The sequence below is a fragment of the Callorhinchus milii genome, unplaced genomic scaffold (assembly GCF_018977255.1).
Source record: "Callorhinchus milii isolate IMCB2004 unplaced genomic scaffold, IMCB_Cmil_1.0 Scaffold5, whole genome shotgun sequence".
NCBI lineage: Eukaryota > Metazoa > Chordata > Chondrichthyes > Chimaeriformes > Callorhinchidae > Callorhinchus > Callorhinchus milii.
The window spans coordinates 52,186,790-52,209,873 of NW_024704746.1; the positions used below are offsets into that span (position 1 = coordinate 52,186,790).

At 46.5% G+C, this 23,084-nt stretch overlaps 1 protein-coding gene across 1 annotated transcript; it reads right to left on the reverse strand.

Moving 5' to 3' along the window:
• nrip2 (nuclear receptor interacting protein 2) lies at positions 1-22,838 on the reverse strand. The gene is made up of 6 exons (XM_042335964.1): positions 22,554-22,838; positions 14,511-14,690; positions 10,754-10,836; positions 4,598-4,731; positions 3,066-3,118; positions 1-2,327 (listed from the first exon to the last, which is right to left on the reverse strand). Exons 1-6 carry the CDS (start codon positions 22,707-22,709, stop codon positions 2,202-2,204), a joined length of 732 nt encoding a protein of 243 aa, XP_042191898.1. The 5' UTR covers positions 22,710-22,838; the 3' UTR covers positions 1-2,201.
• Positions 22,839-23,084: the final 246 nt, after the last annotated feature.

The following is a 23,084-nucleotide window of genomic DNA, read 5'->3' on the forward strand; positions in this document are numbered from 1 at the left end:
TGGTTTAAAAATACCTTTATTTTGAATAACGGTAACCAAACAGCAAATTGACCAAGTGGCAGCAGAGTAACCATGAGGGCGGGGTGACTGGAGGGTGAGTGACCAGGAAATGGAGTGACCAAGCACAAGAATTACAGAGCAGCGGAGTGAACGGAGAAAGAATGACCAGAGAATACAGTAATTCAGCAGCAAATTTACCAGGTGATGGATTGAGCAGGGAGCAAAGTGACTGAGGCAGATTTATCACGTGTCTGCGTGACTTGGTATTTATTGTTTGATAATGATGTTTTCAAGTTGTAATACTGTAATCTATACTGTATTCTGCACAGCAGCAAGGACCACTCAAACTGGGTGACACTAAACTTACACAGAACAACTACAGACACCCAAGACACCCAGCAAAGGTTGTGCTCAAAAGAACAAGTGGCAATATCTCTGATTTCACACCATCAGAATGGGTCCAGTGCCTTGAGACGTCAACCCAATGTGAAAGGCACTATACAAATCTAATTTTGTTGTTGTTGTAATTTGGTCCCAGCTCTACACAAAATGTTGCAAACTTTTCCAATCTGCTGGCTCTTTGAGAACAAATTCCTCCACCTGTTATCTTGACTTGTCATTGCTATGGTTAAGAATAAGGTTCCCGGATTAATCCACTTTTTATCCAGTTTTTCATTATATTGTCCTGTTTTTCTGGGCCAATGCCACACGATTGTTGGCTATTACTCTGGATTGTAATATTCATATCCAAAGAGTTCAATCACGTCTCAATAGGTGTATTGAGGTTCAGGTAAAACTCTCTCTGCACTCCCATCCATCACTTGCTTGTCAGATACAGCATGGGTAAGGCATGGAGCAAAGCTGCATGTCGGGCACAGTACAATACTTCTATGTCAGGAAATCTTCTTGTGCATTGCTCAGATGTGGCAGGGATCAGATCTGATTTGGTCCATTGGAATTTGGTACAATGCCATTGAATAGGAAATATTGGTTTTATTGAATTCTGTACAATAGGAGGGAATGGGAAGGAATTTGATTCATTGGAAATGGAGGAAGTGAGAAAACTTGTGTTAGAGCTGTGTAGAATGAGAGTGAATGGGAAGTATTTTAGTCCAATGGATTTCTGTACAATTGAAGTGAATGAGAAGGGTTTGGTCCATTTGGATTAGTGCGGTGATGGTGGAGTTGTGTTTATTGGAATACTTTACCAGGGCTTGACTGGGAAGGGACTGTCCATTGGTGCTCTGTTTACGTAGGGTGCATTTTGTTATTTTTATAGCAGAACCCAGTCCCATATCTGACTCTCAGTGTGAGCTCTGGGATTGACAATGAGTGGGTTAATGGCACTGGGTTTGGTACTCATCAGTTAGATGATATACACGTTAAGGTTACTCAACAGTGAGAAGTAGCCATTGGACCATTCACATGGGAACCCACAATGCGGCTGAGACCAGGGAGGTCTTCCTGCATGTCCACTTAAAAGCAATTCCTGTCTCCACAAAATGTTTCCTGTCCTCCAATGAGTACTTTCTGCATTTCAATAGATAATTTGTGGAAATCAGCTTTTTCCTCACTTACCATCCCAATTTCTTTCAGGTAAATACTTTATTGATGCCACTCAATATGGAAAAGCAAATTTCGATGGCTTTAAAATATTCACCCATGTGCTTGGCTATTTCTCGTGCTGGGACTGCCTTCGCAAGCCCTCCCTCCCCCCAATTACATCAACACATCTCAGGAACATTGAGGAAGCAGTGGATATTGAATCCAAATTCAAGGAATATCTTCAGGCAGGCAACAAACGGCTGGATGATCAACATTAATTGGAAGAGGAGCAAGTCGTCTTTCAGGTGATTGAATTTAGTTTCAGGAGCCCATTGTGGATAGGCTATAACTAGTAAATGTATTTTGTTCCTCCTGCCCAAGAGGGAATAGGGCAGACCATATAAGAACAGTGTAAAGGTTTTGCATCACGGCATGGAATCTGGAGAGGACATGCATTCTGGTGATTTGGGACCTTGCTGGCAGGAAAGGGAAAGCTGTTGACAAGATTGTGGTTCCTCCTCTCAGCCAGATAGCAATATGGGAAGCAAAGACCACATCAGTCACAAATAGGTCAGAGAATGAGAGTAAGCATCACATGGCGTCCATGTGTCAATTTCAGTTTATTCCTTCAAAAGGCCAGGTTTGAAGAACCTTCTTCACTCCTTCTCATCTTCTTCCTCTTCTTCCTTCTTTTCCTCTTCCTCCATGGGCTCGGTAAGGAATGGCAGCTCTGTTTCTGAGTTTCCAAGTAGAAGTGCTCCCTTTTCCAAGTCGATCACACACTGGAAAGATAAGAGATAACATTCTTCCCATGCAATGCAGCACTGTTGCAGCACTAATGTAAGAAGTGTAAAGGTTCCTCAAACATTGTCCCATCCAGAACAAACCAGATCAGGTACATCACAGGTTAGATACACAGTAAAGCTCCTTCTACACTGTCCAATACAGCCCGGTTAGTTACAGGATGAATTGCTCTCTAATCTCTAATCTCCTACAGAACATGCCCAGACCATCACTTGCATGGTTGTTGCTAGCAGAAACCCAGAGCAATCTCAGTCTTCATTGTTCTGATGTCCTCTCCCTCACTGGAGGCCTTTGACTTTGCTACGCTTCTCTAAACTATGGACTGGGCTGGCAGCCAACAGTGAACTCTGCTCTAGCTGAAACCTTCCCCTCTCGTGGTAGTCATCAGAGGTAGAAGTTCATATAGCATAGGTAAAGAATGACGTGCTACAATGCTGGCTCAACTGCATCCAAGCAGCTGAAAAAGCAACCTGAAGTTATCATCTTTATACATTCCTGGGTGAACAGAAATCGAGAGACACGGAGCTGAGAGAGAGCGCAATGGACAGAAACAGAATGAGATCGGCAGAAACCTAGTCAAATGAATACAGAAACAGAAGCAAAAAGCACGATAGCATGAAAAAGAGGAGACAGACAAAATAAAATGAGACAGAGGAGCAGACACAAACAGGCCAAGGAGCAGGTACAATGCACAGTGATATGGTGGATTTCCTTACTCTGAGAGACAGCAATGTGCGAAGACCAAGGCACAGCTCAGACTTTTCATCATCTACAAAACAGAATGCAGAACAGTGTTAGACTTACAGCAGCAAGTCACAGCCCTGTCCATTCCTTCATCGTTCTCTGTGTTTATTACGATCAACAATAGCAAATTACATTTGTATAGCGCCTTTCAGATTGGGAGGACATCCCAAGGTGCTGGATCAGCATCATGGATGGGACAGTGAGACGGGTTAAAGATGGGACAGAGAAGTAGATCTGTGCTCAGTGTCAGAAACTGTGTTGAGGGTGGGACAGGAAGGTGGTTATCGTAGTTATCAGCAATTGGCACACACATTTCAACTGCTCTAAGGGACGGACCTGACTGTCCCAGCCCTCTACCCTGAAGAGTACACCCTCCTTGCTTTGGTACGATGCTGCAAACATTCATTGATCTACACATCTGATCTGGCCCAGAATAACTGGAGACATAGGTGAACTGACATGTTATTGATCCCCTCCCCCACCATGGATATTCATAATTCTGTAAAACATTTCTCTTTGTTATGCAGTCACTCCAGTTGGGCATGAATTACTTGCTGCCAGATTTCACAGCCCCATTCTTGACCCACCCACTGAGAGTATATGAGGGGTATTATAATCCCTGAATTTTATGTTCTGCCTGTAATATCAAAGTATTTCCGATTGCTTTACAGGAAAATCCTGCCAATTGTAGTGACTGTGTAATTGTAAACTAATGAGTTTGTCCCCACAAAGTTGTCAGAGAAAGCTATAAAGTCAATGACCAATTTTTCTGGAGGAGCAGGATGGTAACATTCCTTCTTGTTGTTCTGCGAACTTCGAATGAAAAACCTGGCTCACTCTGAGGAGACTTGGAATTCACTATATGGGGAATGTACAACCGCAAGTCCCTGCCATTGCTGCAATTATACATGTAAACAGAATCTGGATGCAAAAGTCAGGTTTGCACAATAATGTGTTGCAAATGAAGCAGTACGTTTAGCACTAGGGTCCACTAATGCTGTGAGTCTAGATCACTGTGAAATATTGTGTGTATTTCACATAGACGTTCCATTCTGATATGTGCATATTCGTTCCTGAAATCTCACGTTGAGATTATGCTCTCTTTGCCCAGCAGTAATATCATTGAAGAACGTGAAATGTAGAGGGCTTTGAGCCTATTGGGCATTTTCTCTTCAAATGTGCTGGTGGTCTTCATCAACCTCCAGCTGTCGATCATGCAATCTGTCAGGCTCTGGGAGGTGGACTGCCACTGGTAAAATCCACAAGAAGATAAAACTCTAGGATTTCTCCCTGAAGTCTGAAGATGGTCCAAGGAAAATGTCATTTTTGAAGGAGACCTTTGCAATCGTAAAAGCTCCTTATTGCCAACCTCCACTGCAAACAATTCTGTAGACAACGCCTGTCACCATGGACCATTACTTGTAAGAGCAAGTATAACTCAAAGATTCTGCAATGGAAGATAATTGGTCTCAGATTACTAAGTTATTTGCGGTGAAGGGCTTACCTACTATCAGAGCAGAACACTCTACTTTTTCCTTCCCCAACATGAGCTGTAATGTCTCCACCTGTGCTGGTGTTGTCAAACTGTGCATTGATCTGCCATGTGCTGCATCCTCCCTCTCTAGAAATTCCTTTAAACTGCAGGAGAGAAATGAACAAAATTAAACCGAAGATCTTATGTTTTCAAACTCTTTGATTAAACTGTGGTAAACTAGATATCACAGAGGCAACAAAAACAACCTGAATTTATATGGTGCCCTTTGCACAAGGTAGCATCTTGGAGCACTGAATCACAGTGGACTCTGATTCTGAGCCAAAGAAAAAGGGGAGGTGATTGTAGGTACCGTTGAAGAGGAAAGCTGAAGATGGGCATAGAGAGGCAAAGCAGAGGGAATGAGTCAGGGAGTTCCAGAGGTTCAGGGCATAGTAGTTGAAAGCACGGCTGCTGATGGTGGAGAGAAGGGGTCAACGGGGCAAGGCAAAGGGAGTGAGTAGAGTAGTGGGGAGTGAACAGTTTGGAAAGGTTGGGAGGTGCTAAGGGATGAAGTGATTTTGTAGATGATTATGAGGATCTTGAAATCGATCCATTCTGCGACAGGGCCCCAATGAAGCCTGGCTAGGACTGGTGTGATGAGGTCTGGGGAGTTTGATATGGGTGAGGATATGGGTTATAGGGTTTTGAATCAATTGGACTTTGTGTGTGGTGAAGCTGGAGAGAGCGGCGAGGAGTGCATTGGAGAAATTGCAGCGGGAGGTCACGAAAGTGTGAATGAGGGTGCATACCCCATGATTGGCTATAATTGCAGGTTGAACATAGAAACAATGGTCCATTTGGATTGTAATTGTGAATGGAACAGGTTTAATCTATTGGGATTTTGCAATGAGATGGAATCCATCCAGATTGTAGTTTTGAAAGGAGAGTTTGGTCCATTCGGATGCTGTATCATAAAAGTGAATGGGAAAGGATTTGGTCCATTGACATTAGGAACAGTGAGGGTGGGTGGGATGAGATTCGATCTGTTGGGATTCTGTACTGTGAGGGTGAGTGGGATGGGATTTGGTTTATTGAGATTCTGTACAGTGGGAGTGAATGGGATGCATTGGGGTTTTGCTCTTGTATCAGAAATCAGCTTAGATAACATATGTACATCATATTTCTCCTTCAAAGTTACAGAAGTACAGAAGCATCCTTCTGAACATGAACATCCTCTAAGGTATTCTAAAAAATATTTTAATTACTTTTTTTAGTGAGAATGATTGCAGGTGTATCAGGAGTGTCATGTGGTGCCACACACATGGCACGATAAAGCACACAGCAAGGAGCTGACAGGACTGATTATATTTCAGAAATGTCATGTTGTTCACTGCCCAGGCAACCATTGATCGAAGCCGCGCCTGCTGAGTCTGGATCTGTTCTATTTCCTGCTCTCTGCAAACCATTTTAATAATAAGCAGGATCCCTGTTTCTGTATCCTCGGGGGAATGACAGATAAAAGAGGATCAAGGTGTATTGTTTATGAGAATCCTCACTGTGTGTGTTTTTTAATCTCTCAGTGGATTGACAAAAAATCAACTCAAAAATCAAGAACATGCTGGAAAGCATTTCAGAGTCTCAAGTTATTGTATCGTTTTAAAATGGGAATCAGGGATGGTCTGATCCGATTAAAGTCAATGTGGTTTTCAGGCAGTAGGAATGAGAAATGGTGAGCCTTCAAACTTGATTCAGCTCTAAGGTAAGCCTTACAGCAATTAATAAGGCTAGTGGGAAGCTGTTTTTCATCACAAATGGTCGGTCTATAAAAGCAACAGCATGTTGCGCCTGTTGTATTGAGTACTGCTTAGACCTCAATTGGAGTCTTCAGTTTTCTAATTTTAGCCTTGGTGAACAACCAGTGAGAATTCATTCAATTAATACCTGGAACAAAGGAATTTAGTGTTCTGAGACATTATCCTATGTGAAGAAAGCAAAAAAAATATAAGTGGTTGTTCTTTAGCTACAATTTAAGGATAACTTGGGTCATATTCCTTGCAGTAGAGGAAGTTAGGGGTATTATGATTGAGGTGTTTAAAATAATGAAGGGAATTGACAAGCTAGATTCGGGTCAACTCTTCACTCTAGTTTTATATCCAGATGCACAGAATGCAGAAACAGGGAAGTAATGCTTCAAAACAAAAACAGAAGTCGCTGGGTACACTCAGCAGGTCAGGCAGCATCTATGAAGAAAGGAAAGTGAGTCAACATTTCGGGTCCACAAACCTTCGTCAGAACTGGGGCATGTTGGGAGAGAGAGGCTTTTAAGGACTAACAGAGAGTGGGGAGGCAGGGCAAGGAAGACAAAGGAGAAAACGGGTTAGAGGACAGGGGCTGATGGGTTAAAGGGATGTTAATGATGAAAAACAACGGTGGGAATTGCAACAAAACAGGCAGACCAGAGAGAGATTTGTGTCTGGGACCCAGATGATTTGGTAATGGTCACAGAAGAGGAGGTGGGGAAGGTAATTATCTTCTGTGTTTTGTACCTGACATTTATCATAAACGTCCTTTTGTTGTTTTACTTTAATTCCAATTTTGTTAATCATCCAGGGAGGATGCCCTATCTTTCTCCTTTGTGGGAATGTATTTGTTCTGTCCTCGAACTGTCTCCTCCTTGAATGCTTCCCATTGCTCATTAGCTGTTTTACCTGACAATCTTTCTTTCCAGTCCACCTTGGCTAGGTCCCTTTTTGACTCACTGAAATGAGTCCTCTTCCAGTTGAGTATCTTCACCTTTGATTTTTCTTTGTCGTTTTCCGTAAGTACTCCAAACCTAATGACGTTTCCTCTTCGACCACGTTTATGGCCCCCTCCCCCCTTCCCCCGGCTCGGAGTCAGGCTCCGCCACTGTCAAGTGCTCTGAGACGCTACCCTGTATGGAGGGCGCTATATAAGTGCAAGTTGTGGTTGTTGACGTTGTGATCACTGTTGTCAGATGCTCTCCTACTGAAACCTGCTCCACTTTCCCCACTTCGTTCCCCAGAACTAGATCCAGCATTGCTTCCTTCCTTGTTGGGCTGGAAACATACTGATCCTGAACGTTATCCTGCACACGTTTCAGGAATCCTTCCTCCTCCTTGCCCTTTACACTGTTATTTTGCCAGTTTATGTTAGGATAATTGAAGTCCCCCATTATCACTACTATTGGTTTCTGCATCTTTCTGAAATCTGTTTGCAGATTTGTTCGTCTATCTCCTTCGTACTATTTGGTGGTCTATCGTATAACAGAGTAACAGCTCCTTTTCTGCTTCTTAACTCTAACCAAATAGATTCTGTTTTTGGACCCTGGAGCACATCAACCCTTTCCAGGTCTGTAACTGTGTCTTTAATCAATATTGCCACCCCCCCTTCTTTTATTCCTTCCCTATCCCTCCTGAATGCATTGTAGCAAGGAATATTCAATTCCCAATCCTGCCCTTGTTTGAGCCAGGTCTCCATTATTGCCACTACATCATAAGCCATGTGGCAACTTGAGCCTGCAGCTCACCAATCTTATTTGTCACACTCCGTGCATTTACACACATGCACTCCAACACCAACAGAGTTTACTCTGCATTTCTTCCCTGTCTAACCCAACTTTTTCCGGACTACTCCTTATTACATTGCTATTCGTCTCTCCCAGCCCTCTATGTAACCTGTTTGCCCTCTCTAATGCTACATCCTGATTCCATTCCCCCTCAAAATTAGTTTAAACCCTTCCCCACAGCACTAGTTAATTTCCCTGTTGAGGTGTAACCCATCTTGTACAGTTCTGCTCCAGAACTGGTCCCAATGATCCAGGAACCTGAAGCCCTCCTTTCTGCACCATTTCTTCAGCCACACATTCATGTGTTTGATCCTGCTGTTTTGATACTCACTTGCACGACGCACTGGGAGTAATCCAGAGATCACCACCTTTGAGGTTCTACTCTTTAGCTTTTTCCTTAGCTTTTGATACTCTCCCTATAGGATCTCAGCTGTTTTTTTTCTAAATTCCATGGATCCCAACATGGACCACGACTTTTGGATGTTCCCCTTCCTCCTGTAAAATGTTTTACACCCGTTCTGTGATGTCTTCAACCCTGGTACCAGGGAGGCAACATGCCATGTGAGAGTCATGTCTTTGGTTTCAGAAACGTCTGTCTACTCCTTTCACAGTTGTGCCTTCAATGACGATTGCATTGACACTTTTCACTGTCCCCCCTGAGCATCCATTTGCTTTTGACTCTCCTCCCCAGTGGTTTCATTACCCCACTGGTAATCAGTTCAGAGAACCGGTTTGTGAGTGCCACACTCTCAGGAGATTTCTGCACTGCCTTCCCCTCTTCCTACCATATCACTGCCAATATGTCCCGCCATATTCCCAGACATGTTTTACATTATTTTAATATAACTATTATATATTTTATATATCCTTCCACCTCTGCACTGAATTCCCACTCTCACCAAAATCCTTTTGTGGAGTCCTGTAGCTCAGTGCACTCGCTTTGCAAGTGAGAGACCTGAGTTCAATTCCAGGCAGGGCGAAACCTTGGGCAAGTTTCCTTACTCCACACGCCTAATAATAATCCCTCCAAAACAAAACAATAATAAATTGGTCATTTTCAATCTACGACTGTTTGTGGGACATTGCTGTGCGCAATTGGCTGCCGCGTTCACCCACAAATATACAGTCAATTCACTTTACAGTGTGTTCTGTGAAGCGCTTTGGGACGTCCTCCCGACGTGAAAAGCGCTATATCAAATGCAAGGATTATTATTATTAACAGAATTCTCACTCTGGTCCACCTCACTCAGTTCCCTCCTCATGCTGCTGGGCTCTGCTCAAGTGAGGCTCTTGCAAGTTTTCTCCAACACCTAACCTATGATTATTGAAATCAATATTGAGGCCAGAGGGCTATAAGTTCCCTAGCAGACAGATGAGGTCTGTTCCTCGAGCTTATGCTGTGGTTTATTGGAACTTCCTGTTTTGTTGCAATTCCCCTCTTTGTTTTGCATTATTAACACCTCTTTTCGCCTGTTTTGTTCCAATCCTCCACTTTGTTTTGCATCATTAACATCTCTTTAACCCATCAGCCCCTCTCCTCTACCCCATTTTCCCCTTTGTCTTCCTTGCCCTGCCTCCCACCTCTCTGTTAGTCCATAAAAGCCTCTCTCTCCCAACATGCCCCAGTTCTGACGAAAGGTCGTGGACCCGAAACATTGACTCACTTTCCTTTCTCCATAAATGCTGCCTGACCTGCTGAGTTCCCATTGACTTTTGTTTTTGTTTCAGATTTCCAGCATCTGCAGAATTTTGCGTTTTGTTTTAAATAATGGTTCAGTCACAATTGGAGTATAGTATTGTGTTGGAGATTCAGAAAATAATGACAGGGTAAATAGTAATAGGTTATTTCCACTGGTTTTTGAGTCAATAACAAGAGTGCAAAATTTAAACTAATCGCAAAAGTGAAGAGTCGATCAGAAAACATTTATTTTCACAGAAGCTCGTGGGAATGTAGAGTTTGCTGTTGAGGCAGAGTCTATGAATCATTTCAAAGGGGAATTTGATAGATGTTTGAAGAGGAGGACTATTAAAGCGTATGTGGAGCGTGCAGGAGAATGAGATTAGAATAGGTTTCTCGTGGAGAAAAACACCAGAGCATACTTTGTGGGACAAATGGCTAATTTTTGTATTATAACCTCCTGTGTGAAACAGAGTGGTTCAAGCCATCAATCAGGACTTTGAATCACATTGTCTAAGATGACACTCCAATGAGGTAGTGGGACTGTGTTGCTCTGTCAGAGGTGCTGTCCATTCAATGAGAGTTAAACCAAGATCCTGTGTGGCTGTTCACATGGGCATTAAAGATCCCATGATGCTATTCGAAAAGAGAAAGGAGTTTTTCACAGTGTCCTTGCCAACAATCCCCCAAATAAAATTGGTCACTCACTCCATGGCTGTTTTGGGGACATGGCTGTGCGGGACTGGCTGCCGTGTTTCAACCACAAAATACACAGTTACTCCACTTTTCAGTATATCCTGCAAAGCGCTTTGAGACTTCTCAACAATGTGACAATACTATATCAATTGCAAAGATTATGACATGGAGCTGTGGAGAACATGGTCTCCTGGCCTATTAGAATAGTAAACACTGGATTTCTTACCCTAATGTGTTTAAGCAGCCCCTGGATATGGTGCTGTCTTTGCAGCCAGTGTTGATGGTGGCTTTGACTTCTCGGTCATAGCACTGAGGAATAAAGGATACAAAGGGCAGCGAGTGAGAAAGAGTAACAGTAGAGAATGGCAGAACAGGACAAAACAAGCACTATTACATAGACATAAATATGAACACAGTTCCACACATACACAGACACAGACAAATGGGTGCTCACATAAGCAAACACTCACAACGAAAAATTGACTTTCTGCAGATCCTCTTATCACTCTTGCATTTTAGACCCCATCAGCTGCTGACTACATCAGTCCAGAATTCAATTCTGCCCCAACCATGGACCAGGCATTCATCCTCAAACAGCAAGAAACAACCAGCTACAGCAACACATGAAATATAAGCACACAAAAAACTGCTGACGGCACAGTGAGTACATGTAAAAAACACATATAAGTGCTGTTGACACAATGAGTACATGTGAAGCACACATATAACTCCTGCCAGCACATTGAATACACGTAAAGCATACTTATAACTGCTTACGGCACAGTGAGTAAGTGAATTCACTGGTTTGGCAGACCAGTTTCAGAACACTTGATGATCTCTTTGCAAAGAACACAAAGTCCTGAGAGAGTACAAAAGTAGAAAGCAGACATTGCCACTTGCTCTGCCAGCCTTGAATTCCCAGCAGACTGGAGAAGGCTAATTGCATATCAAATGGAACTGAACATTTCAGCCCCTCCATTGAGACCAGGGAAACCACTTTGCTAAATTTGAGAGAAAATTTAAAAGGGAATAAATAAACACGGGGAGGAACAGTATTTGAGGGTATGGGGATACAGTGGGAAATTGGCATTTTGGATACATGGCTTCATTGGAGTAGCAAACACCATCTCAAATACAATGGGTTGAAAAGCCTCTTGGTGTGTTCTATATTTCTATAGTTCTCTGGTAAACATACTAAGAGGCCACTCAGTACAGATTTTAGGGATATGGAGAAAGGGCGGGTTGTGGGATTAAACAATCTGCTGAAATTTAATTACCTGATGAAACAGGCTGGATGGGCTGAATAACCGCCTCCTGTTCATGTTTTCCTCTGTTCCTATTAATTTTTCCTCATTCAAAAACCAACTGCATTTCTTTTATAAAATACTACATGGAGTTAGACCATTGTGGTCCAACAACAACAACAAATTGTATTTGTATAGCGCCTTTCACATCAGGAGGACATCCCAAGGTGCTGGACAGTCTGTGATCTGCACCCAAGCTGGTGGTTGGGATCAGGAGGCATGGAGGGCAGGTAGGCTAGGGGAGGAGGGTGACGAAAGACACAGTGGAAGAGGAGGATCTTGAGAAGGGTCTTGAAGGAAGCAAGTGAATGGGACAAGATGGAGGGATGGAGCTTCAGAGGGTGGAGGCAGAAAGGCTAAAGGCAAGGCGGAGGATGTGAAACAAGCCGAAGCCTGCTGAGTGGGGGGAGTGGCCAGGTTGGTAGGGGGTTAAGAGGTCACAGAGGTAGGCAGGAGCAAGGCCATGGAGGGCTTTGAAGGTGAGGACCAGGATCTTGAGCTGTATCCTCTGAGTGATGAGGAGCCAGTGGAGTCGGGTGAGGATGGGGGTGATAGGATCGTAGAGCCTGGTGTGGGGGAGGACACAGGCTGCAGAGTTCTGGACGATCTGTAGCCTAGAGGGAGGAATTGGGGAGGCTGACAAGCAGGGAGTTTGCATAATTGAGTCTGGAGGTGGTGAATGCATGGATGAGGGTCTCGGCGGCCTGTGGTGAGAGTCAGTGGCAGAGCCTGGCAATGTTGCAGAGGTGGGAAAATGCGTAGCAGTTCATGGCATGGATGTGGGGGATGAAGGACTGTTGAGGGTCATCAGGATGGCGAGGTTCCTTATTGGCTCCTTGAGGTATAGAGTACATCCATGAGTTGTGATGCTGTCAGCGCCCGAGGAATGGAGACGCTGACGGGAGCCAAACAGAAGGGCCTCGGTCCTTGTTGACATTCAACTGGAGAAAGTTTGCTCTCATCCAGAACAACCTATGAGGACAGCAGTGGTCCTGGAGTCAAGGGTGGAGGCCAAGAGGTACAGTTGGGTGTCATCTGCATATCTGTGAAAGTTGACCCCACGTCTACAGATAATGTCACTAAGAGGGAGCATGTAAATGTTGAAAAGGAGGGGACCAAGGACAGAGCTCTGAGGGACGCCATACGTGACAGTGCGGGGCCTGGATGAAAAGCTGTTAGTGGAGACAAAGTGGAGACGGTGGGAGAGGTTTGAACCAGGCAAGGGCAGGTCCGTGAAGGTTGAGCTGAGAGGAGAAGTGGTGGAGGAGGATAGAATGATCGATAGTGTGGAAGACAACAGAGAGGTCGAGGAGGACAAGGCGGCAGAAAGAGCCCAGGTCGCAGATGGACAGAATGTTGTTAGTGACTTTGACCAGGACTGCTTCCTGGTAGGCAGCACGGAAACCCGATTGGAGGGGATTGTATAAGGAATGGCCGGAGAGGAAAGAGCGAAGCTGGGACACAACGACTCATTCCAGGGCCTTGGAGAGGAAGGGGAAGTTAGAGATGGGGTGATAGCTGGAGAGTAGCGATGGGTCCAGCGAAGGTTTTTTTGAGGATGAGGATGATGACAGCTGCAGAGTCATCTAGGACTCTGCAGCTCATGTCCTTTCCCCACCAGGCTCCATGATCGCATCACACCCACCCTAACTTGGCTCCACTGGCTCCCAATCCCTCAGAGGATCGAGTTCAAAATCCTCATCCTCATCTTTCAAGGCATTCCATGGCCTTGCCCTCTCCTACCTGCTAACCTTTTTGTTAACCTGTTAATAGAAAGGGAGGGAAGAGCATAGAGAATAATTGAGAGGGGGAGAGAGATAAAGTGTGTGGGAGAAAGAGAGAGTAATTGGGAGAGAGAGGGCGAGAGAGTGTATGAGAAGGAGAGGGGAGAAGGGAGAGAGAGTGTGTGCGAAAGAGTGATAGTGATTGAGGGAGAGAGAGGGGAGAGTGAGAGAGAAAAAGAGAGTGAGAAAGCAGAGAGAGAGAAGTGAGGGCAGCGTTTCGAAGTTCACTGTCAGCACAGATGATCCGAGCCTCCCTTGGCCACCGCGCGTGTGATGGGGGCGGGGGAAGGGGAAACCGACGACAGACACCGACTGATGTGCTGTGCAATTTCCTCCCAGAAAGCTTCCACTTTCCTCAGTGACCTCCTTCATGTCCCTCAATCCCCACCCCTCCCCATCCAACTATGTGACCCCTGACCTGGCCTTTCCCTTTGCCCAGCAAACACCTGTTTACTTCATGTCCCTTCATTTTACCCCCGCTCTCCTCCCCTCTTTCAAAGCACGTCAAAACCAAACTCTTTGACTACACTGTTGGTCATTTTCCCCCTTCCCCATCCCACCTCCCTGAGGTGCCTACCCCCAACTCAGGTACCCAGCCAGCAGGATCGAGGGCTTTGAGTTGTCCTTCCAACATGAAAAAGGTGCTGTGCAATATTGTCTTGTTTCTAGAAGAGAAACACAAAAATATTTCTTTTTCTCAAATAGGGCATCTGGGCCATGGCAGCCAAAAGGTTTAACCACCCTGATTTCGACCAATGCTTGAAAAGAAGGAACATTAAACTGTCAGGAAGTGAAGAGCAGTGTGGGATGACTTAAGGTTATTTGTGTGTAGAAAAACGGCATGGTAGACAATGCAATGCTCTGAATATAGTGCTAGCGAGGGATGGTAACATACCGTGCAAGAAACTTTCAGGGAGTCCCATTGATTCAAACAGGCCGCATCTTCTTTCACATTTAGCCTCTCAGTCTGCTCGGCCAGAGGTGAGCAAACTCTAGAAGCCATGTCTTTGGCATCAACGTGCAGCCTTGTGATGTTGCTCTCCAGTAATCTCCTCTGAACAATGCTGTGAGGTTGCTGAGCAGTGAAAGAGATCTAGTGTTTTATCATATCAAAACATCCAAAAGCACTTAAAAGGTTCAGGGATGAGAATCTTTATTTCTGTTTTTTGGCGCTCTGGTATCTGTGTGTGTGCACACATGGGTCTCTTTCTCTCTCTCTCTCTCTCTCTTTCTCTCTCTCTCTGGTGTGTGTATCCTCTCTGGTGTCTGAGTCTCCCTCTGGTATGTATACCTGTCTGGGGGAAGTTGTCTTCCTCTGGTGAATTTATGTCTTTCTTTGGAGTGTATTTTTGTTTCTCTGGTACGTTTGTGTTTCTCTGGTGTTTTCCACCGCCCACCACCTCCTCCGAGCGCCCCCTCAAGCAACCTTCAATCATCACATCTAACGCCAAGTGCGAAGAGGGCATGGACTTCCTTACCTCTAAAATTGACAACATCCACCTGGCAGCTTCATCCTTCTGCACCGTGTCGCCTACCACTACCCCCAGCCCATCTCCCTCACCCACCCCGCCTTCAGCTCCTACCACGGCCCCCATCCTACATTCATTTGTCCCAATCTCTCCTTCCTTCCTCTCATCTACCAATGAAACCCACCACCTACTGCCTCGACCTCCCCTCCCCACCCCACTGCTGATCACCCAGCTCCCCCTCCTCTGCCCACTGCTGGCAGCCACTATTAACCAGTCTCTCTCCTCAGGATCAGTCCACTCCCCCTCAAAACTGTGGTTATCATTCCCCTCCTTAAAAAACCTACCCTCGATCCCTCCAACCTCGGCCACTACCGCCCTATTCCAAACCTGCCCTTCCTTGCCAAAGCTCTGGAACACGTTGTTGCCAACCAACTTCGTGCACACCTCTCCCTCCACACCCTACTCGAACCCCTCCAGTCCAGTTTCCGCCCTGCCCACAGTACAGAGACAGCGCTCATGAAAGTCACAAACGATATCCTCTCTCTGTAACCAGGGCTCCCTCCGCCTCCTTATCTTCCTGGATCTCTCCACCGCATTCGACACAGTCGATCACGCCATCCTCCTCCACCACCTTTCCTCCATCATCCACCTCAGTGGGATTGCACTCGCTTGGTTCGAGTCCTACCTCACAAACCGCCAGCACTACATTTCTGCAAATGGCTTTTCTTCTCGCTTCCACCCGATCACCTGTGGGGTACCCCAAGGATCCAACCTTGGCCCCCTTCTCTTCCTCATCTATATGCTCTCTCTCGGCGATGTCATCTGCAGATACAGGGTTGACTTCCACATGTATGCGGATGACACTCAACTCTATTTTTCCACCTCCAGCTGCGACCCACAGTTCCCTGATGTTCTATCAGCTTGTCTGTCAAACATCAGGAGATGGATGAGCGCAAATTTCCTGCAGTTAAACGTCAACAAGATGGAAGTCATACACTTTAGCTTTCGCCGACGTCTTCTGTCCCACGGTCCCGACCTCTTCAACCTACCCGACCCGCTCTTAAAACTCTCTGAACCCGTGTGCAACTTAGGCGTCAGGTTCGATCCCCAGTTATCCTTCCTTCCCCACATCCGGTCCCTGACCAGCACTGCTTTCTTCCACCTCCGCCACATTGCCCGTCTCCAACAATACCTCACCCCAAAAGCTGCAGAAACCCTTGTCCATGCCTTTGTCACCTCTCGGCTGGACTACTCTAATGCCCTTCTCACTGGTCTACCCTCCTCCACTATACACAAAATCCAGCTCATTCAAAACTCCGCCGCCTACATTTTCACTCGCACCAAACTCCACACCCTGATTACCCCAGTCCTTGCCAAACTCCACTGGCTCCGTCACAAAGCGGATCGACTTCAAGATCCTCACTCCAGTGTTTAATCCCTCCATCTCTCTAACCTCCTCTCTCCCCACAGCGGTACCCGCTGACTTCGCTCTACTGGGACCGGCCTCCTCCTCGTCTCCCGAATCCTCCGCTCCACCATCGGTGGCCATGCCTTCAGCCACTACTCCCCGAAGCTTTGGAATTCCCTCCCTCAAACCCTTTGCCTCTCCCCCTCCTTCCCCATCTTCAGATCACGCCTGAAGACTTTCCTTTTCCCTAACCTTCCCCCTCTCCCTGGCTTGGCTTTGGGCTCCACCATTGTTAAGCACTCTGAGACGCCACCCAGCGTGGAGGGCGCTATATAAGTGGAAGTTGTTGTATTTTTCCGGTGTGTGCGTATCTCCTTCTATTGTGTGAGTGTTTCCTGACTGCTCCCTTCCCTCAGCAGCCTCCGACCTGTTCCGTGTCCCTCACCCGGCCCGAACCACTATCAGCGATCGGGCCTTCAGGCTTTCTGCTCCCACCTTTTAGAATTCCATCCTCTAATCCCTTCGTCTTGCTCCCTCCCTTTCCTCCTTCAAAGCACGTCTCAAGACCCTCCTTTGACCCCGCATTTGGCCACCCTCCTACTCCTACCCTATCTAGCCTCCACTGACCTCATCCCAACCCCCAGCTCGGGTCCAAATCCCTGATTGTCCAGCGACTTGGGACATCCTCCCGACGTGAAAGGCGCTTTACAAATGTAATTTGTTGTTGTTGTTGTGGTTGTGTGTGTGTATGTCTATCTCTGGCATGCGTGTCTCTCTCTTTGGTGTGTATGTCTCTCTCTGGTGTGTGTGTGTATATATCTGTGTGTGTGTGCCTCTCTCTGGTGTGGATCTTTCTCTGGTGTGTGTCTCTCGTTCAATCTGGTGTGTGTGTGTGTCTCTCTTTCTCTGGTGTGCGTGATTGTATGTGTCTCTCTGGGGTCTATGTCTCTTTCTGTTGTGTATAAGTGGCTGTGGTCATGGTGTTTGTCTCTCTGTGGTTTGTGTGTGTGAGTCATTCTCTCTAATGTGTGTGTTCCTCTCTGGTGTGTGTGAGTCTCACCAGTTCTGGCCAGACTCCACTGGCTCCCCATCACTGAACTGATCGACTTCAAGATCCTCACACTTGTGTTCAAATCCCTTCACACTCTGGCACCTCCCTACCTCTCAGACCTCCTCACTCCCCAATCCACCACCCAGTGCCTCTGCTCAACTGGTGTGTGTGTGTCTCTCTCTATTTCTGATGTACACGGATGACACCCAATTCTATCTCCCTGCCTCGACACCAGGACCTCTGCTGTCCTGACAGAATGTCTGTCAGACATCAAGCCTTGGATGAGAGCTAACTTTCTTCAGTTGAACATCAACAAGACCGAGGCTCTCCTGATTGGCTCCTGTCAGCGCCTCCACACCTCAGGCACTGACAGCATCACCATCCATGGTTGCACACTACATCTTACTAAGCCAGTCCGGAACCTTGGGGTCTTGTTTGACCCTCAAATGTCCTTTCTACCCCACATCCATGCCATGACCTGCTCTGCCTTCCCTCACCTCCGCAACATTGGCCGGCTCCGCCACAGTCTCATACCACAAGCCGCCAAGACCCTCATAAACGCATTCAGCCTCGACTATGCAAACTCCCTGCTTATTGGCCTTTTCAAGTCCTTCCTCCATATGTTGCAGATCATCCAGAATTCTGCAGCCCATGTCCTCTCCTGTACCAGGCTCCGTGACCCTATCACCCCCATCCTCTGTTTCATGTGTGTCTGTCTCATGTCTGTGACTCTCTCTGTGCAGTCTCGCTTCAGCATCTTCTTCTGTTTTACCTTACTTTCTCTCTTCTGCCCCCGTATTGATCTCCAACTTATGATACAAGAATATAATAAATAATTCTTGCATTTGATATAGTGCCTTATCATCAAAGTGCTTCACAGGATATACTGTAAAGTGAATTGACTTTGTTTTGTGGGCAAATCGCAGCAGCCAGTTTTGAGCGCATCAATGTCCCACAAACAGCCATGAAACGAGTGACCAATTTTATTTAGGGGATTGTTGGTCAGAACATTGGGAGAAACTCCCTTCCCTTTTTGATTAGTGTCACCTAAACAAACAGAGCCTCGGTTTAACCTCTCACATGAAGATCGGCGTTGCAAAGCACCTCCAGCACTGCACTGGAGCCTCAGCTTGGACTAAGTGATCCCAAGTCCCAACGTGGTGCTTGAACCCACAACTTTCTGGCTCAGAGGTGAGAATACTACCTCCATTCCAACCAGGCTGTCTGGCAGAATGGAAGTATCGGGTATGCGGCTCGAAGCTGAATCACTGGGAGTGAGTGTCCCATCCACTGGTCACAGAGGTCCAGGGAGTGGTTGTCAGGGCAGGCCAAGCCTGAGCTCTGACTGTGCGGACAAGGGCGCAAGCTTTCAACTTAACTCCATCTCCTGGCACTGCGCCACGCACCAATCAAAATAATAATATTTCTTGCATTTGATATGGCGCCTGACACCAACAATTTGCACTTATATAGCGCTCTCCACGAAGGGTAGCATCGCATAGTGTTGACATGGGGCTTGAACCCACAACCTTCTGACGTAGAGGCAAGAGTTCTACCAACTGAGCCAAGCTGTCATCTAGTCATGGATTAAAATGATAATAATAATAATAATCCTTGCATTTGATATAGTGCCTTATCACTTCCGTTTCAAAGCACTTCAACAACAATGATAATAATAATAATCCTTGCATTTGATATAGCGCTTTTCATGTCTTCTCGACATCTCAAAGCGCTTCACAGAATAGACTGTAAAATGAATTGACCGTATATTTGTGGGTGAAACACAGCAACCAATTGCGCACAGCAGTGTCCCACAAACAGTCGTGGATTGAAAATGACCAATTTATTATTGTTTTGTTTTGGAGGGATTATTATTAGTTGTGTGGAGTAAGGAAACTTGCCCAAGGTTTCGCCCTATCTGGAATTGAACACAGGTGTCTCGCTTGCAAGATGAGTGCTCTAACCACTAAGCTACAACAACTTTTATATAGCATTTATATAATGCCCTTCACGTGGTGTAGGCTTGACAATGGTGGAGTCTGACCCCGAGCCAGGAGAAAAGGGAGGGGGAGGTGACCGTAAGCACGATCAAAAAGGAACGTCCTTACGTGGGATTTGAACGTGGGGAGGGAGTGAGTAAGACGGAGGAATTGAGGAGAGAGTTCCAGAGTTTCAGGGTGTAGTGTAGTGGCTGAAGGCACGTTCACCGATGGTAAAGCGGAGGGGACGAGGGACAAACAGGATGCCAGAGCTGACCGAGCTGAGGGAGTGGGTGGTGGAGTGGGGGGTAAGCAGGTCAGATAGGTAGGGAGATGCGAGGGCATGAAGGGATTTCAAAATGAGTGAGAGGATCTAGAAATCGATTCGTTCGGTAATTGGGAGTCAGTGCAGCCTGGCAAGGACTGGTTTGATGGGAGTGCGGAATTTTGTGTAGGTGCGTATCCAGGTGGTGGAATTTTTAATTAATTCGATTTTCTGTATGGTGGAGCTGCGGAGACCAGTGAGGGGGTTGTTGGAATAGTCCAGCCAGGAAGTGACAAAGACATGGACGAGGGTTTGTTGTGTTGGTTGTGAAGTTTGGATGGAGGCCGGCAATGTGGCGGAGGTGAAAAAAAGCTGTCCTGGTCAGGAAATGGATGTGTGGTAGAAAGGAAAGCTGGGGATCAAACCTGACATCTAAGTTGCGCACAGATTCAGTGAGTCTGAAGGAGAGTCCGGGAAGGTTGAGGAGTTCAGACCCGCAGGAGAGAAGACATTGACGGGAACCAAAAAATATGGCTTCCTTCTTACAGACAACAATGTCATGTCACCTATCACCCTGATAGGAGTCCTGTAGCTCACTTTGCAAGCGAGAGACCTGAGTTCAATTCCAGGCAGAGGGCGAAACCTTGGGCAAGTTTCCTTACTCCACATAGAGCCTAATAATAATCCCTCCAAAACCAAAAACAATAATAAATTGGTCATTTTCAATCCACGACTGTTTGTGGGACATTGCTGTGCGCAATTGGCTGCCACGTTCGCCCACAAATATAGTCTTCACTTTACAGTATATTCTGTGAAGCGCTTTGGGACGTCCTCCCGACGTGAAAAGCGCTATATCAAATGCAAGGATTATTATTATTAGCTACAGGAAATTTGTGCTCATCCAGGTCTTGATCAAACAAGCTGACAGGACATCAGCGGACTGGGAATCGCAGCTGAAGGAGAAGTAGATTTGGGTGTCCACATACATTTGGAAGTTTACCCCATGTCTGCGGATAACATCACTACGAGGGAACATGTGGATGAGGAAAAGAAGGGGGCCAAGGATGGAAGCCTGGGGTTCCCCACAGGTGACTGGGCGGGGGTAGAAGGAAAAAACATTTGCTGAGATGTTTTGTTGGTGGTTTGTTCAGTAAGATTCAAACCATATGAGTGCAATCCCGCTAAAAATGCATGAGGGAGGAGAGGTGGTGGATGAGAATGGTGTAGTTGAATGTGTAAAATACGGAGGTCTAGGAGAATGAAGAGGCAGAGGGAGCCTTGGTAACAGAGAGCACATCATTTATTCCTTTGACAAGCTCTGTCTCTGTGTTGTGGATTAAGGTGAAAATCAGACTGGAGGGGTTTGAGTATGGAGGGGAGGGAGAAGTGTGAGCGAAGTTGATTTGCAACCTGAGATTTGAGGTTTGAGATGGGTCTGAAGTTCGTGAGGTTGGAGGGTAGGTTTTTAAAGGAGTATTGACAGCAGTTTTAAGGAGAAGGAGGAGGACAAAGCCTGAGGAGAGGGACCGGTTGATTGTATCAGTGGGCAGAGGAGGTGACCAGAAGCTGGATGGGAAGAGGATTGAGGCACAGGGTCAGGGCAGCAGGTGGTGGGCTTCATCTGAATGATTGTGGATGAAAGGGAGGAGGGAGAGATGGACAAAGGAGTGTAAAGTTTGGGCCTTGGTAGGAGCCGTGGTAGGAGGAGGAGGTGATGAAGGAGGCATGGGGAGGGTGATAGGTGACATGGGGTGGTGGGGGGGGGGGAGCAGGAGGAGAAGCCAGGTGGATGTTATCTATCTAAGAGATAAAGAGGTCCATGACCTCTTCGCAATTGGCATCTGAAGTGAGGATTGAGGGTTCTTGAAAGGGGACTTGGAGGAAGTGCTGGGTTGGAGAACAAGATTTTGGGGTTGTTTTGGGCAGAATATACTGTAAAGTGGATTGACTGTATTTTGTGGGCACTTTATACAATACAATACAAAAATTACATTGACCGGAACCATAGAGTATGGCTTCTATCTTGCCAACTCTCTCCTGCGGTCTGAACTCCTCAACCTCCCCGGGCTCTCCTTCAGACTCACTGAACTCGCGTGCAACAGTGGAGTCCTGTAGCTCAGTGGTTAGAGCAATCCCCTTGCGAGTAGAGGACCTGGGTTCAGTTCCCAGCAGGGCGACACATTGGGCACGTTTCCTTACTCCACACCCCTCAATCTAGCAATAAGTAGGAACCTGGTTGTTAGTCGATTGGCGGATTGCTTTCTGGGGGTAGTAATCTCTTCAAAAAAATAATAGTCACTCAATCCACGACTGTTTGTGGGACACTGCTGTGGGCAATTGGCTGCTGCATTTCGCCCACAAAATATACAGTCAATTCACTTTATAGCATATTCTGTGAAGCGCTTTAAACCGTCTCAAAGACGTGATAAGGTACTTTATGGAATCCATGGATTATTATTATTATTATGGTGCCTTTCACGTCGGAAGGACGTCCCGAGGCTTTTTCCAGGTTTGTAACCTGGATACCTGAACAAAACTATGTCTCTGCTCTACTTGTCGACACAAACCAAAAAAAACCTCCTCCCGAACAGACAGAAGCTTTGATGTAAACGGCACTGTATTAGCCCTGAGGTTGCGCACCGACTGCTGTGTGTGTTCCACACAGTGACACAGTGACAGGAGCCACACAGCGCAGCGCAGCACTGCACTGCCTATCCCGTTATCAGCACCGAGCGCACACTGCCCACCGCGGGCAGCCGCACCTACCAGAGATTTCGCTGTCCCCATCCTGTTCAGACCGTCCAAAGGAAGCAGATCTGCCGAGTCCTTGTGAGTGAACTGGACCGCTTGCTTCAGCCGCCTCTGCTGGTGCAGGATCGCCTTGTCCCTCAGGTTCAGCTCCTTTTTCTTGCACTCAGACATCGCTGTGGATTTGCCTCCTTATCGCTCGCCCCTCTGTGGTGTCTGGGACTATCGCTCTGACCCTTCCCTAATGCTCTCTCCTCTCAGCGCTTCCCTCTGCGGTTGGGTAGGTGGCTCTCCCCCCCTCTCCCCCCCACCGCCTGCAACACACGTCACCACCACACAGACATCTCCATGAGTGTAATACCATGAGAGAGAGAGAGAGAGAGGACTCTGCAGAAAGCTGCTGATGAGAGCTGTAGGGACCGAGCACAGGGCGCACCGAGACCTCGCGGGGATTTACCGTTGGCGACTGTGGTTCTTCTCCCCCAACTTAAACCCCGACTGAGCTCAGTGGTGCAGTCGCCTTTGCCGTTGGGGCTGATTCCAGGCGAG